At 43.1% G+C, this 16,707-nt stretch overlaps 1 protein-coding gene across 5 annotated transcripts in view; it reads right to left on the reverse strand.

The window, feature by feature from the left end:
• The window catches only part of zdhhc18a (zinc finger DHHC-type palmitoyltransferase 18a), a 17,316-nt gene extending 2,369 nt beyond the window's left edge, over nt 1-14,947 (reverse strand). Inside the window, exons 1-8 of one of the 5 annotated variants that reach the window (XM_036973980.1) lie at nt 14,825-14,947; nt 13,206-13,366; nt 12,838-12,987; nt 12,619-12,756; nt 12,444-12,495; nt 11,809-11,911; nt 9,421-9,533; nt 7,513-7,615 (exon numbers count right to left, since the gene is read on the reverse strand). In XM_036973980.1, coding sequence (XP_036829875.1) covers nt 7,513-7,615; nt 9,421-9,533; nt 11,809-11,911; nt 12,444-12,495; nt 12,619-12,756; nt 12,838-12,987; nt 13,206-13,366; nt 14,825-14,943 — 939 coding nt within the window. In that variant the 5' untranslated portion in view covers nt 14,944-14,947. Of the gene's footprint in view, nt 1-7,512; nt 7,616-9,420; nt 9,534-11,808; nt 11,912-12,443; nt 12,496-12,618; nt 12,757-12,837; nt 12,988-13,205; nt 13,367-13,719; nt 14,725-14,824 lie in introns of those variants that run through there. The other 4 variants (XM_036973981.1, XM_021596803.2, XM_021596793.2 and 1 more) reach the window with 4 other exon arrangements.
• Nucleotides 14,948-16,707: the final 1,760 nt, after the last annotated feature.

The raw sequence follows: 16,707 nt of genomic DNA on the forward strand, positions 1-16,707 counted from the left end.
GAACATGGTTAATGAAGGAAAATGCACAGGAGCTGAAAACAAGCATTAGTTTGGAGCGGCACAGTGAGATTAACGTAAGAGCAATAACCAGGTTAGGTGTGACAGCATGGCATTATGGAGAAAGAGTGAGTTGTTGGCGACAATCCTGTTAGCACAGGACAGGGAGGAACAAAGGCGAAAGAGACAATTAGATACAAAGCTTGGGGAAGCTTCCCTTCCCTCCTGTTAGGGGAGTGATGGGATATGTAGGAAAGGACAAAGTGTATGGTTCCCCTTGGGTCACCGGGGTTGACAAGATGGGCTCGTTTATACCAGGGAAAGTATCCATTATTTGCAACTGCAAGGAAAGCAATACTGTAGTAGTAGAGGGTAGAATGTCATGAGTTACAGTTAGGCTACTTTAGTTTGGCTGCTGTGACATGAAGTTTATCCTGTCCATTGTATTTATGCTTCCAGTGACACCTAGTGAATAAATACAATGAAAAGTACAGTAAATAAGAATAGGGTGTGTTCGTCAGGACACCATCATACCATATACTCATTACACTGGGTTATATGATACTTTCCTCCCTCAATTGCATATGGATAAGTACCTTTCCTTATCAAACTGGATAAGAGACAAACAATAGATGAGTGTTTAGCATTAAGGCTACCGTAACCTCTGACCTTACCACATCTGCTCAGCTGCCCCAAGGCATAAGAGACAATGATTGATAATAGGAATGGCCCAAGTTTGAGAATTTGATGCTCCAGTTGTTCTAAGCTGTGTGTTCTACATCAAGTCATCAACATGACATCCACATGCCTAGAGATGAAGGATAAGTTATGGCTCAAATAGTGGCAGAGTGGCATGCAGTTCCAGAGGTAAGGCACATCATGATGCCCCACAACATACCATGGCTCAATTCACAACACCTTTCCACTTGCTCTACTGAGTGATGAATACAATGTACTAACTGAAATTAAAACCCTAACATTGGATGGGTGATAAGTCAGTATCCCAACAGATATTTCTCACAAATTGTGATGTAATTTCACAGTTACTTATGATAGCAGCCACACATGATGAGCATGCAAACTGAACAGATAACAGCAAAAATAAACGTGTGGTGATGGATTGGAGCTTGAGCCCTACTCTTACCATCGACCCTCTACATGCGGAAGTTACCCTTCAGGCTGTGCAGGACAGAGCAAAACCCTGACAATTCTCCTCCTATAGTGGGGTGGGAGGGACACATAAAACTGAGAGTTAAAAGTGTTACACACTGTGGAGCACAGAGATGAGCAGTTTAGTTCTGGAATGAAAAGGAGAATCACTCAAATTGTAAAAAGCTACCAAGGGAAAAAAGGCCTCAGGACTGCAGGATAAACCGATGGTAATATGGAGTTACTGAAAGATTAAAAACATAAAATCATTGAATAAAAACAGGTAAAGATCATTACTAAGCCAAGATGAAGGAAACTTAGAGGCCAACCTTAAAAATACATATTTAAGATGGGAACACTTTATAATTATGCTTCTACAATGCCTCATATTATAGGATGAAAATATATCATTCAGTGGGGTGTTTTCACCCACTCTGCCCAAACACACTTTGGTTATGACATTTCACTTCATTATGTTATAAAATCAATTTTACCAAGACAAATATGATATTTCATGTTCCAAATCGTTCACTGGGGTCTTTCTCTAACATATCACTCACATTATATCTAAAAAGTCAGATTTCGTGAGCTAATGCATCCGATAATAAGCACTGAGCTCAGTGGACAGAGCGGTGCAGCTTTCAACGAAACTTAAGGATTTTACATTTTTGGGCCATTGTCTTACAAGTTGTTTCCGCGGGCCGCAAATAGCTAAATTAGCATGACAAGGCTTTGAAAATAAAGAGCTTGCAGTACGCACAGTGCTCCATTGACATTTCAGTCTCTTTGAAAAAATAACAAGAACTTTGCAGTAATATGAACAGCATGTACTAAAATATGACAACCATGTCATGTCTCAAAATCGATATCTATCTTACCTCTATATTGTTTGATGTCCTCCGGATTTGAGAAGATTACGGTCCAATGGTAAGCATGTCAAGTAGCCTACATTTTTGCACAGAATCCAGCCTAGCTGACGCGGTGCTATTTTCCTGATTTGAGACTAGGGCTGTTACGGTTACCGTAATACTGCCACACCGGCGGTCATGTGTCATGACTGCAGTCAAATTTCACCTGACCGTTCAGTCACGGTAACTAAGCTTCTCCAAAACTGCGCTCTGATGCTGCTGATGTTCATTAAGAGCCTACCAAACTCGCTAACAGCCAGGTACCCAGCAATCTAATCAAAAAATAAAAATGTTATGAGTTTAAGCACACTGTGTTTGTCTGTTGTGAATTAGAGGTACATCAGATCAAAAATAGACCAATGTATGCAGAAATCCAGGTGATTACAAAGGGTTCACAAACTTTTTCTTGCGACTGTACATAATCTATGCACTTAAATAGCAAATGGAGGACACTTTTCCTGCGTTTCATTTTCATTGCCGACAGGTAGGCTATACCCCTGTTGTAAAGCGAAGCACTGCGCTTAATATTAGGAAAGTTTAGAAGTAAATATTGTAGGCCTAGCCTATAGAAAGCTGATGGGATCCTCTTTTTAAGAGTCGATCAAAACTTAGTTCTCATGCAATTGCATAGCCTATAGAAATGTTGCACAACATGAGCTCATGGGCCCTCATTAATTGTTTGATTAGATTTGCCATTATACACTGCTCAAAAAAATAAAGGGAACACTTAAACACCACAATGTAACTCCAAGTCAATCACACTTCTGTGAAATCAAACTGTCCACTTAGGAAGCAACACTGATTGACAAATGTAACATGCTGTTGTGCAAATGGAATAGACAACAGTTGGAAATTATAGGCAATTAGCAAGACACCCCCAATAAAGGAGTGGTTCTGCAGGTGGGGACCACAGACCACTTTTCAGTTCCTATGCTTCCTGGCTGATGTTTTGGTCACTTTTGAATGCTGGCGGTGCTTTCACTCTAGTGGTAGCATGAGATGGAGTCTACAACCCACACAAGTGGCTCAGGTAGTGCAGCTCATCCAGGATGGCACATCAATGCGAGCTGTGGCAAGAAGGTTTGCTGTGTCTGTCAGCGTAGTGTCCAGAGCATGGAGGCGCTACCAGGAGACAGGCCAGTACATCAGGAGACGTGGAGGAGGCCGTAGGTGAGCAACAACCCAGCAGCAGGACCGCTACCTCTGCCTTTGTGCAAGGAGGAGCAGGAGGAGCACTGCCAGAGCCCTGCAAAATTACCTCCAGCAGGCCACAAATGTGCATGTGCCTGCTCAAACGATCAGAAACAAACTCCATGAGGGTGGTATGAGGGCCCGACGTCCACAGGTGGGTGTTGTGCTTACAGCCCAACACCGTGCAGGTGTTCTGTTTGCCAGAGAACACCAAGATTGGAAAATTCGCCACTGGCGCCCTGTGCTCTTCACAGATGAAAGCAGGTTCACACTGAGCACATGTGACAGACGTGACAGAGTCTGGAGACGCCGTGGAGAACGTTCTGCTGCCTGCAACATCCTCCAGCATGACCGGTTTGGCGGTGGGTCAGTCATGGTGTGGGGTGGCATTTCTTTGGGGGGCTGCACAGCCCTCCATGTGCTCGCCAGAGGTAGCCTGACTGCCATTAGGTACCGAGATGAGATACTCAGACCCTTGTGAGACCATATGCTGGTGCGGTTGGCCCTGGGTTCCTCCTAATGCAAGACAATGCTAGACCTCATGTGGCTGGAGTGTGTCAGCAGTTCCTGCAAGAGGAAGGCATTGATGCTATGGACTGGCCCGCCCGTTTCACAGACCTGAATCCAATTGAGCACATCTGGGACATCATGTCTCGCTCCATCCACCAACGCCACGTTGCACCACAGACTGTCCAGGAGTTGGCGGGTGCTTTAGTCCAGGTCTGGGAGGAGATCCCTCAGGAGACCATCCGCCACCTCATCAGGAGCATGCCCAGGCGTTGTAGGAAGGTCATACAGGCACGTGGAGGCCACACACACTACTGAGCCTCATTTTGACTTGTTTTAAGGACATTACAAAGTTGGATCAGCCTGTAGTGTGGTTATCCACTTTAATTTTGAGTGTGACTCCAAATCCAGACCTCCATGGGTTGATATATTTGATTTCCATTGATAATTTGTGTGATTTTGTTGTCAGCACATGTAAAGAAAAAAGTATTTAATAAGAATATTTCATTCATTCAGATCTAGGATGTGTTATTTTAGTTCCCTTTATTTTTTGAGCAGTGTATTTGCATTAATGTCAGAGTGATTAGAGGGACAATAAATCACTGGTTACCTGGCTGTCAGCGACTGGCCGTTAGCGAGTTTGGTAGGCTATTAAAGAGGAATGGTCCAAAATTCCTCCTGACTGTTGTGCAGGTCATATCCGCAACCACAGAAAGGTTATTGCTGCCAAAGGAGGTCAACCAAGGGTTCACATACTTTATCCACCCTACACTGTGAATGTTTACGCGGTGTGTTCAATAAAGACATGAAAACGTATAATTGTTTGCGTGTTATTAGATTAAGCAGAATGTATTTGTCTATTGTAGTGACTTAGAAGATTACATTTTATGACCAGTTTATGCAGAAATCCAGGTAATTCCAAAGGGTTCAAATACTTTTTCTTGCCACTGTATTTTTGACTCCCTGCCCTGTTCCGACAGGTGCATGATAATGGTCTATTCTAAATCAGAACTAATTTCACACGTATTATTTAGTATATTGTTGGGTTCTGAAAATATTAAATATACTTATTCATGTCACTGAGGGAGAGGGGGGGAATATATAATGTTTACAATCTGTCCTATTGTTAGCCATCACAGGGCTCCTATGGGAGGAGAAGAGACACAGTCTTGTACACGTCAATATGACAGCCGTGAGTTGGGGAGGAGTGAGCAATTTGGGGCCGAAGCCAGGTCAAATGAGGTGAGGAAGAACAGATATCACTAAGGTTCTGTCTAGCAACAAGAGATACATTGGCTGTTCAGATGTGTAGGAGGAAACTCAGTATAGTGTTCAAGTGTTCAATATCAGTGCTTGTGTGAATATATATTGTCTTGTGCAGCTGTATGACACAATGGGTGAATAAACTTGGTTTAAGCTTTACTAATCGTCTGAGTTTTACTAGATTCATTTAGAACCTAACAATATGTAAAGACAAGATTAAATTAAGAATAGTCTGATGAGTGACAATATTATCACTTGTGAATGATGCCCAGCATGTGCAGTAAGGCAAGAAACAGCAACTTTTTCAAATCAGTCACACACATGTAGCCTAGCTCATAGGCCTGCCTACATGTTTTGATATGGTTTTTAACTAAAGTGGCCAAAAAACTCCAAACGTAAACTATAGGCCTAGGACCCCTGGAACACGGTTAGAGAGCACATAGCCTACAGAGCCTAGTGAAACGTGTTCTTAGAAGAGTTATGACTGGCCACTATTTGAAAGAGGATCCCAGCATCTTGTGCGACCATCTTTACTGTTCAATTCTTAAAATTAAGCACACAACCTAGCGTACATAGGCAGCACGTGCGTTAAGTTTGAGGAAGCTAATTTTCACCTTTAAAAAAATGCACATTTATAATAAAGCATTCCATGCATCATCGCATTTGCAGACTTATGTAAGATACATTACAAATAATAGGTTGAGTAGATTGCATAGCCATAACATTAAAGTAGCACTGACCCAACAAGGATAAATGGTGAATATGCACAGTGCGCACTCACCAGGGATCGCAACTAAAGTTGCATAAATAACTGTAAATCAAGCATATAGGAGGACCTGTTTCTTTGTTAACTGCGCAACACAGAATAGCCATATAAGCTCACTCCCTCAAAATATCCTTTCAATTTTATTCAGTTATGTTCAATTGTATTCTTCATACTATAAAATAATGCCACATAATTCTACGGAAATCGTGTCTGCTAAATTAACTAGTGTAGCCCACAGCCATATAGCATAGCCTAAGATGAGGACAATTCCAAATATGCCATTCTGTTTGTCTGAAATAGACTGGTCTGAAGAAAATGTAGCCTAAGATAAATAATGGATTTATTGCGCTGGTGTATGCTATGAATTTATTAGACTTTTTAAAATGTAGATGTTCCATGGTCTGCATCAGTTGCTTGTAGGCTATGCGTGGAAGCCAGGAGACGCTAAAAGTGTTGATATTAATTAAATGGTCAATTACAGTAAAACAGGCAGTTATTTTGCATGACAATCACCAGCTGACAAAATTTCATGACTACCACAGCACTATTTCAGACAACTTTTTTTCCCTCTGGACTCGACTGATTTGGTCCCCCTAATTTTGACTACCCTACAGGGTGAAAACTCCAATACATTTTGAACGAATTATGATAGAGACATAAGGTTTGGACCATTTGTTATTTTACCAATTGGTCAAAAAGATGAGTTTTTGATTGGACACCCCAAATATTGTTTTGGGAGTCCAAACAATATCGCTGCTCCTAAGAGGCGCAGCGGTCTAAGGCACTGCATCTCAGTGCTAGAGGCATCACTACAGGCCCTGGTTCGATTCCAGGCTGTATCACAACCGGTCGTGACTGGGAGTCCCATAGGGAGGCGCACAATTGGCCCAGCGTCATCCGGGTTAGGTTTCGGCCGGGGTTGGCCACCATTGTAAATAAGAATTTGTTCTTAACTGACTTGCTTAGTAAAATAAAGGTTCAATAAAATAAATAATCAAGACAAATTAGATGAACATGATGCAACAATATAAAGTGACTTGAATTTTCAAAGACCTGCCAAAAGTGAATACAATATGACTGGTGATAAAGTGCTTAATAAAAAACTTCTATGTAAACCCAGAGTTTACCCATGTAAACCTAAACTTTCAACTGTTTGCTGAAAGCACCTCTGTTGCAAGAAATTAGCTTCTACAAACCTCAGCCATTTCATTTCCATTGTGGATATCTACATTTATAGCCTGGTCCACACAAGTGCAATAAACACGAGTGTGGAAACCTTTCAACTATACAAACTTGCAAAAAAAAACAAAAAAAAACAGGGGTACAGCTAAGAGGTAGTTCCAATTCAGGCAAATAACAATTATTTAAAAATCAGGTAAAAAAAAAAAAAAAACACTAAAAGCAAGACGTAATGTTCATGGATGCAGTGTCCTATCCTTAATGTGCATTATAAGAATATTATGTGCACCATCCTCCCTCTTATGAAACAATATGTAACATACATAACATGTAAGCACATTTGGGGAAGGGGGGGGGGTCTGAAGGGGATATAGTGGGCTCATGCAGGACAGGCACAGGGGCAGAATCTCAAATGCATACTCCTCGCGTCCACTCTCCTGAAGAAGGTGAGAGGACACGAGGAGTATACAATTGAGATTCTCCAAGGATCAAGGTGAAAACTTTTGAGCTACAGCACGGTCAGGACATGTAGCCACTAGAAGGTGGCCCTACCATGTTTGTGTCATTCTTGGCCAGGAAAGGGGGCCGCCCCATGTCCACTGCAACAGCAGGTGGAATGTCTTCAGGGGGTAAAAAGCCTCTTCTGTCAATTAGACTGAAAGACATGAGAGGAAAAGAGAATGTTAGAAAGATACATAGACAATTTCCATACCCAAGAGGACATTTCATTGATTGCAAGTTGTATCCTTGAGGTATTTATTTATTTATTATTTAACAAGGCAAGTCAGTTAACTTCTTTGGGGTAGGGGGCAGTATTTTCACGTCCGGATGAAAAGCGTGCCCAGAGTAAACTGCCTGCTACTCAGGCCCAGATGCTAGGATACGCATATTATTAGTCGATTTGGATAGAAAACACTGAAGTTTCTAAAACGGTTTGAATGATGTCTGAGTATAACAGAACTCATATGGCAGGCAAAAATCTGAGAAAAAAATCCAAACAGGAAGTGGGAATTCTAAGGTTTGTTGGTTTTCAAGTCTTAGCCTATCCAATATACAGTGTCTGTGGGCTCATTGCACTTCCTAAGGCTTCCACTAGATGTCAACAGTCTTTAGAACCTTGTTTCAGGCTTCTACTGTGAAGTGGGAGAGAATGAGAGCTGACTGAGTCATGGGTCTGCCAGAAGGCCATGTGCTCAGTCAGGCTCACACCCGTGAGAGTTAGCACCGTTCCCTTTCATTTCTAAAGACAAAGGAATTCTCCGGTTGAAACATTATTGAAGATTTATGATAAAAACATCATAAAGATTGATTATATACATCGTTTGACATGTTTCTACGAACTGTAATATAACTTTTTGACCTAGTGCCTGCGCATTTGGATTACTGTACTATATGCGAACAAAAAGGAGGTATTTGGACATAAATGGACTTTATCGAACAAAACTAACATTTATTGTGGAACTGGGATTCCTGGGAGTGCATTCTGATGAAGATCAAAGGTAAGTGAATATTTATAATGCTATTTCTGACTTTTGTTGACTCCATAACATAGCGGGTATCTGTATTGCTTGTTTTGGTCTCTGAGCGCTGTACTCAGATTATTCCATGGTGTGCTTTTTCCGTAAAGCTTTTTTGAAATCTGACACAGCGGTTGCATTAAGGAGAAGTATATATATCTTTAATTCCATGCATAAGTTGTATTTTCATCAACATTTATGATGAGTATTTCTGTAAATTGACGTGGCTCTCTGCACTTTCACCGGATGTTTTGGAGGCAAAATACAAACGCGCCAATGTAAACAGAGACTTTTGGATATAAATATGAACTTCATCGAACAAAACATACATGTATTGTGTAACATGAAGTCCTATGAGTACCATCTGATGAAGATCAAAGGTTAGTGATTAATTTTCTCTATTTCTGCTTTTTGTGACTCCACTCTTTGGCTGGAAAAATTGCTGTTTTTTGTGACTAGGTACCTAACAATCGCATGGTATGATTTTGTCGTAAAGCCTTTTTGAAATCGGTCACTGTGGTGGGATTAACAACAAGTTTATCTTTAAAATGGTGTATAATACATGTATGTTTGAGGAATTTAATTATGAGATTTCTGTTTGAATTTGGCGCCCTGCACTTTCACTGGATTTTGGTCAGGTTAGTGTTCCAAGTACCCTAGAGAGGTTAAGAACAAATATTTTTTTACAATGACAGCCTACCCCGGCCAAACCTGGACGACGCTGGGTTGATTGGGAGTCACATAGGGCGGTGCACAATCACAGCCGGATGTGATACAGCCTGGATTCAAACCAGGGACTGTAGTGACGCCTTTTGCACTGAGATGCAGTGCCTTAGACTGCTGCGCCACTCGGGAGCAAAGTTTAACAAAGGGTGAACTGAGATACATTTCATATGACAGCAGCAACTTTGACTGGCGTGGGGGTTTAGCCATACATACTGACCTGGGGGGCATGGGCCCACACAGCGTTGCACAGCAGTTGGTAAAGATGTTGTCGTAAGTGTAGGGATTCCCAGAGTCCTCTGCACCTCTTTTACTCAACCAGGAGCCTTTTATCTGCACAGGAAAGACAAAGTTAAGAAGCAGTCTGGAGACCAAGCAGGATCAAACATTCAAGTACTGTATATTTAGGTTAATAGAATGTGTAGTGCGGCCTTGTGGTCTAGCAAGAAAACCACTTCCTCCGGCACAATGTCTACCGTGTCTGAATAGGTTGAAATCTGCCACCTGCCCTTTCACCCAACCACTCTTATCTTCGACCTCTGTCTCTCTCACCATTTTGAGAAACAATCCTCAAAAAAAAGTAAGTGTAGTGTACTAAACAAAATATAAAGCAAAAAAATAAACATCTCTTTTTCAGGACCCTGTCTTTCAAAGATAATTTGTAAAAATCCAAATAACTTCATAGATCTTCATTGTAAAGGGTTTAAACACTGTTTCCCATGCTTGTTCAATGAACCATAAACAATTAATGAACATGCAAATGTGGAACGGTCGTTAGGACACTAACAGCTTACAGACGGTGGGCAATTAAGGTCACAGTTATGAAAACTTAGGACACTATAGAGGCCTTTCTACTGACTCTGAAAAACACCAAAAGATGCCCAGGGTCCCTGCTCATCTGCGTGAACGTGCCTTAGGCATGCTGAAAGGAGGCATGAGGACTGCAGATGTGGCCAGGGCAATAAATTGCAATGTCCGTACTGTGAGACGCTCTACAGGGAGACAGGACGGACAGCTGATCATCCTTGCAGTGGCAGACCACGTGTAACAACATCTGCACAGGATAGGTACATCCGAACATTACACCTGCGGGACAGGTACAGGATGGCAACAACTACCGAGTTACAACAGGAATGCACAATCCCTCCATCAGTGCTCAGACTGTCCGCAATAGGCTGAGAGAGGCTGGACTGAGGGCTTGTAGGCCTGTTGTAAGGCAGGTCCTCACCAGATATCACCGGCAACAACATCGCCTAAGGGCACAAATCCACCTTCGCTGGACCAGACAGGACTGGCAAAAAGTGCTCTTCACTGAGGAGTCGTGGTTTTGTCTCACCAGGGGTGATGGTTGGATTCGCATTTATCGTCAAAGGAATGAGCGTAACACCGAGGCCTGTACTCTGGAGCGGGATCGATTTGGAGGTGGAGGGTCCATGGTCTGGGGGGGTGTCTCACAGCATCATCGGACTGAGCTTGTCGTCATTGCAGGCAATCTCAACACTGTGTTACAGGGAAAACATCCTCCTCCCTCATGTGGTACCCTTCCTTCAGGCTCATCCTGCCATGACCCTCCAGCATGACAATGCCACCAGCCATACTGCTCGTTCTGTGTGTGATTTCCTGCAAGACCGGAATGTCAGTGTTCTGCCATTGCCTAGCGAAGAGCCCGGATCTCAATCCCATTGAGCACGCCTGGGACCTGCTGGATTGGAGGGTGAGGGCTAGGGCCATTCCCCCCAGAAATGTCCAGGAACTTGCAGGTGCCTTGGTGGTGGAAGAGTGGGGTAACATCTCACAGCAAGAACTGGCAAATCTTGTGCAGTCCATGAGGAGATGCACTGCAGTACTTAATGCAGCTGGTGGCCACACCAGATACTGACTGTTACTTTTGATTTTGACCCCTTTGTTCAGGGACACATTATTCAATTTCTGTGTCTATGGAACTTGTTCAGTTTGTGTCTCAGTTGTGGAATCTTGTTATGTTCATACAAATATTTACACATAAATTTGCTGAAAATAAACCCAGTTGACAGTGAGAGGATGTTTCTTTTTTTGCTGAGTTTATTATAGGTAGTTAATCTTCAGTTACTTGTGAAGCCTCTAATTTATCCAATGCAGTAATGAGTTATGTCCTGAGTAGCAACCTAGCGGTACCAAAAGCCCTGGTCTTCCCTAGAAAACCTATGTAAATGACCATCGCCAAAACAGGCCAAACACTTTTTTAGACAGAGGTTTTGGACTTTAAAATGTGCGTGATCAACTAGCATGATCAAGTTCGATCCCTACTGAATTATTTTAAGGTTCACTACAAATCGAGATATTGTATTAAATAGGGATCCATTCTGACTACTACATTTGTCGTAACACAGGACCACGTGCTGACAGACCATTCACAGGCCGGCAGGCTATGTGTTGACTATCAGGCAGGATGAAAACAACTACGTTGACCATGATCCTTAGCGATTTTTGGTGCCATTCAGCAATATGGGGCGCTTCAAATTCAAATAGTTCTGGCCTCATACACCATCTGGAGTTTTCTATAGGAATACATGGATGATGTCAGCGCTATCACTATCTACTATTTTCAAGATCTATGGTTGGTACTCACATCTTCATTTGTTGTGAGGTTGAAGGCCACCAAGTATGTATGGAAACCTGAAAGCCCCAGAATAGACCAAATGGAGAAGAAGCAAATAACTAGTTCAACCACAGTGAGAGGGCTTGTCAAGGCTTCAACATACACTAACTAGCAAAGGTTATCAACAATGACTATCAATAACAAGAGCTACATGATCATCAGAAGGCCTTATTGTGTGAATCTTAGGGAATCACAATCAGTCACAATATCAGAGCCATGAAGGCCTAACTACTGGTTTCCCTGAACTGCAATTATACCATATTACTAACTGTTCTGGGTTTATAAGAAATCACAAAACCCACTATTGTAAACCACATAATGTGTCAAGCCAGCCAGTGTGACAACATTAGGTTGCACACCTGCTTCTGAAGTTTTGCCATCTGTCTAAAAGCCACAGGCTTACACCATTGCCAGTGTGTGAAGAATGGACTACAGGGAACTGATCCTATTAGGAATTAGTGGGCTTAGGCCAAAGTCTTAGAACCAGGAACAAAATCCTTGTCAACTTCTATCTCTGGGCTAAGAGCAAGAGCAGCAGTGTGGGCATCCAAGTCACTATAGGGATTGTAATGAGATAGAGAGAATGTTTAGTGTGAAAAGGATATCTGGCAGGATTCTCCTGTAAGGCCAGAACTAAGCCATTCCCTCCTTGGGATCCTGAAAAACAGGAAGGTAAAAAGTCAGCAACCCAATACGAACACTCCACAGTCAATATTGTCACAGAACAGCAGGGAAGGAAACATAGTGCATTCGTGTTTGTTTGCGAGTGAGCATACATACGTAGCGTGAGGTGTGTGACAACACAACCGAAGATGAAGGAGGTGTGGAAGGAGAGAGAGACTATGAAGCTGTAGAAGAAGCGGTAGTTACGCTTGCCCACACAGTTCCCCACCCACGGGCAATGGTGATCGAACCGCTCTGAGGGCAGAACATTAAAAAAATTGAGATATGGTATATTTGGACACTTTGAACAACAGTCACTACCCATACAGTCCTTACCCACACAGTTGTCACACATGCTGCAGTGTGAGGTTCGAGGAGGGCGGAACATCTTGCAGGTGAAGCAATACTTAAGCTTCACCACCTGCTGGTTAATGAGGATTTCTTTGGTGCGCGGAGGGGGGTGGTACGTGGAGGAACCTGAGGTGTCTTGAATCAGGGGAGGGATCGATTCTCTGACATCAATACAATTGTGTTGTTGACATTAACAAGATCACATATGAAACAAAATGTTAACTGAATACAAATGCCGTTGAAGGATATTAATCTGTACTATGAACACCACTGAAACAGTTGATCCCATATATACCCCAGCTGGTCTAGCTCTTCAGCCATCACCCCAGTCTGTTACACTATATCCATCTTACCTATCTGCTTCTCAATGTCTGCAGCCTCATCTGGCAAGGTCCTAGGCAGGATTCCAGGGTCTGTAAAGCTGGTCTGCAGTAGGGAGGTGACCACAAACACAAACAACACTCCACCAATCACAGGTATGCAGACGGTCAGGTGAGTCACCAGGAATGGGCAACTGCAAGAACAAGAGTGGATATGAGAGCTTGTCGGTGCCTGGCCTTGAGTGGTTGAGACACCCATTCTAATAGGCCTACTGTACAACCCTAAAATCTACATGAGCCAGAGACAAGCTCAATTCAAATAGACAAAATAAACTACAGTAAAGACAGAGATTTTTAGGTAAGCCTGTATGGCCCTGAGCTTCACTGTTAGTTAACTAGTCAGCAACTTTGAATAACTGAGGAAGCCTACTCAACGAAGTAATGTTAACAACCTAGTTAGCTATGCAACTAACGTTAGATGGCTGTCTAGACTGGTAACATTAAGTTAAACAAAAGCGAAGCAAAATTATGATGCATAGCTACTTACTCGAATGCAAAGAAGAGGCCACTTGTGACAATGATAAGGCCGAGTGTCAGAGGCAGGATACCATTTTGTCTGGCCAGAATAATCCGTCCATCGCAATAAAAACGATTTTTCCCTGGAAATACTTCCCATTTTCTCCGAGGCCTCTGCACATTTTCGGTACAGGGTTGCGTTGACGAGGGTGTTGAAATTCCCCGTGGGTCAATTTGCTGGTACTCACAATTTTTCATAATGTAAAAGGGTTCCGGTGATCAAATTAAGTTAGTTAGCTAGCTACAGTAGCTGTTTACGTTAGCTTACTAACCACCGGGCTGGCTAACGTTAGGTATTTATCTAACGTTAATCGAATGTTTCTGCTAGCTACGAGATCATTAAGCGACCATGCAAGCAAACCAGTTAACGTTAGCTAACTATCACTATTCTTCTAGCAATTTATTTAGCCAATTATCAAGCTCATTGCAGCCAAAACAGCGACCGCGTTCCCATTCATACTGACGTTAGTTAGCTAGCCATCGACACGCCACCAAAACAGCTTCTGACGGTGTCTCACACATACATACATACATACATACATACATATATATATATACACAATCGTTCGTTGTATGCTACTGCCAGAATCCACTATTTAGTCCTTTGCTTCACAATTAACGACAAACTTATATTATGTTCTAGCTAGATAAATGCTCAACAAGCGGTGTGGCCATCTTTGCCTTCCGCCAAAAAAACTCAATAGTGTGCAACTGCAACCTGCATTTCGAGGCGTTCCTGCATCTGCCAGCCGAACACATACTCTCACTGTCGTTAATAACATAACTGCGGGGAACCAGTACCCGAAATACCAACGTGTTTTCATCCCTCGGCGTCCTAACCTGACGAATGGACATAGTTCCTTTAATTAAAACCTCTTAGGGATAGACCCCTTTTTTTTCCAATTTTCGCCTAAAATGACATATCAAATCTAACTGCCTGTAGCTCCGGCCCTGAAGCAAGGATATGCATATTCTTGGTACCATTTGAAAGGAAACACTTTGAAGTTTATGGACATGTGAATTGAATGTAGGAGAATAACACAATAGAGCTGGTAGAAGAAAATACAAAGAAATACCGCCATCTTTGGAAATGCAAGAGAAAGGTCCCAGTTCTAGTCATCACTCTGGTAATTCCGATGGTGTCCAAAAGATGGCAGCAGTATGTGCAAAGTTTCAGACGGATAACATTCTCCATGACATTTAGTGTGAAGTCACCCAGCTACATATGGGCAAATCGTGAAGGAGACAGTTGCATTCATTTTAACTTTTCTGCAAGAATATCGTCACATCTGTATACTTCGACTTTGATTTAGCTTTTCCAGTATAAGTAGCCATATTATAAGTTTGACATTCGCAAAACAACCAGTTTTTATACCTCTGAATATTCTTCAAATTTTTGTCCAAAAGGGAAAAGGCATGCTGTCGCAAACGGTTAGCACCTACATTTTGCGACAGACACATGGTTTCTGGATACTCCCATAAAGCTCAGCTCATTGGCTATCTAGCTAGATTTGTTTGACCCCGATTGGTGCTTGTTTGACAAAGTTAGAGTCGTTCAGGTAAAGACCGCCAGCGTCATCTGAGTGCCATGAAGGCGTCGCTCTCTGACCAAATATGGTGTCCTATAGGATATACACTGCTCAAAAAAATAAAGGGAACACTTAAACAACACAATGTAACTCCAAGTCAATCACACTTCTGTGAAATCAAGCTGTCCACTTAGGAAGCAACACTGATTGACAATAAATTTCACATGCTGTTGTGCAAATGGAATAGACAACAGGTGGAAATTATAGGCAATTAGCAAGACGCCCCCAATAAAGGAGTGGTTCTGCAGGTGGTGACCACAGACCACTTCTCAGTTCCTATGCTTCCTGGCTGATGTTTTGGTCACTTTTGAATGCTGGCGGTGCTTTCACTAGTGGTAGCAAGTGGCTCAGGTAGTGCAGCTTATCCAGGATGGCACATCAATGCGAGCTGTGGCAAGAAGGTTTGCTGTGTCTGTCAGCGTAGTGTCCAGAGCATGGAGGCGCTACCAGGAGACAGGCCAGTACATCAGGAGACGTGGAGGAGGCCATAGGAGGGCAACAACCCAGCAGCAGGACCGCTACCTCCGCCTTTGTGCAAGGAGGAGCACTGCCAGAGCCCTGCAAAATAACCTCCAGCAGGCCACAAATGTGCATGTGTCTGCTCAAACGGTCAGAAACATACTCCATGAGGGTGTTATGAGGGCCCGACGTCCACAGGTGGGGGTTGTGCTTACAGACCAACACCGTGCAGGATGTTTGGCATTTGCCAGAGAACACCAAGATTGGCAAATTCGCCACTGGCGCCCTGTGCTCTTCATAGATGAAAGCAGGTTCACACTTAGCACATGTGGCAGACGTGACAGAGTCTGGAGACGCCGTGGAGAATGTTCTGCTGCCTGCAACATCCTCCAGCATGACCGGTTTGGCGGTGGGTCAGTCATGGTGTGGGGTGGCATTTCTTTGGGGGGCCGCACAGCCCTCCATGTGCTCGCCAGAGATAGCCTGACTGCCATTAGGTACCGAGATGAGATCCTCAGACCCCTTGTGAGACCATATGCTGGTGCGGTTGGCCCTGGGTTGCTCCTAATACAAGACAATCCTAGACCTCATGTGGCTGGAGTGTGTCAGCAGTTCCTGCAAGAGGAAGGCATTGATGCTATGGACTGGCCCAGACCTGAATCCAATTGAGCACATCTGGGACATCATGTCTCGCTCCATCCACCAACGCCACATTACACCACAGACTGTCCCCAGGAGTTGGCGGATGCTTTAGTCCAGGTCTGGGAGGAGATCCCTCAGGAGACCATCCGCCACCTCATCAGGAGCATGCCCAGGCGTTGTAGGGAGGTCATACAGGCACGTGGAGACCACACACATTACTGAGCCTCATTTTGACTTGTTTTAAGGACATTACATCAAAGTTGGATCAG

The sequence above is a fragment of the Oncorhynchus mykiss genome, chromosome 3, assembly GCF_013265735.2.
Source record: "Oncorhynchus mykiss isolate Arlee chromosome 3, USDA_OmykA_1.1, whole genome shotgun sequence".
NCBI classification, from domain to species: Eukaryota; Metazoa; Chordata; class Actinopteri; order Salmoniformes; family Salmonidae; genus Oncorhynchus; species Oncorhynchus mykiss.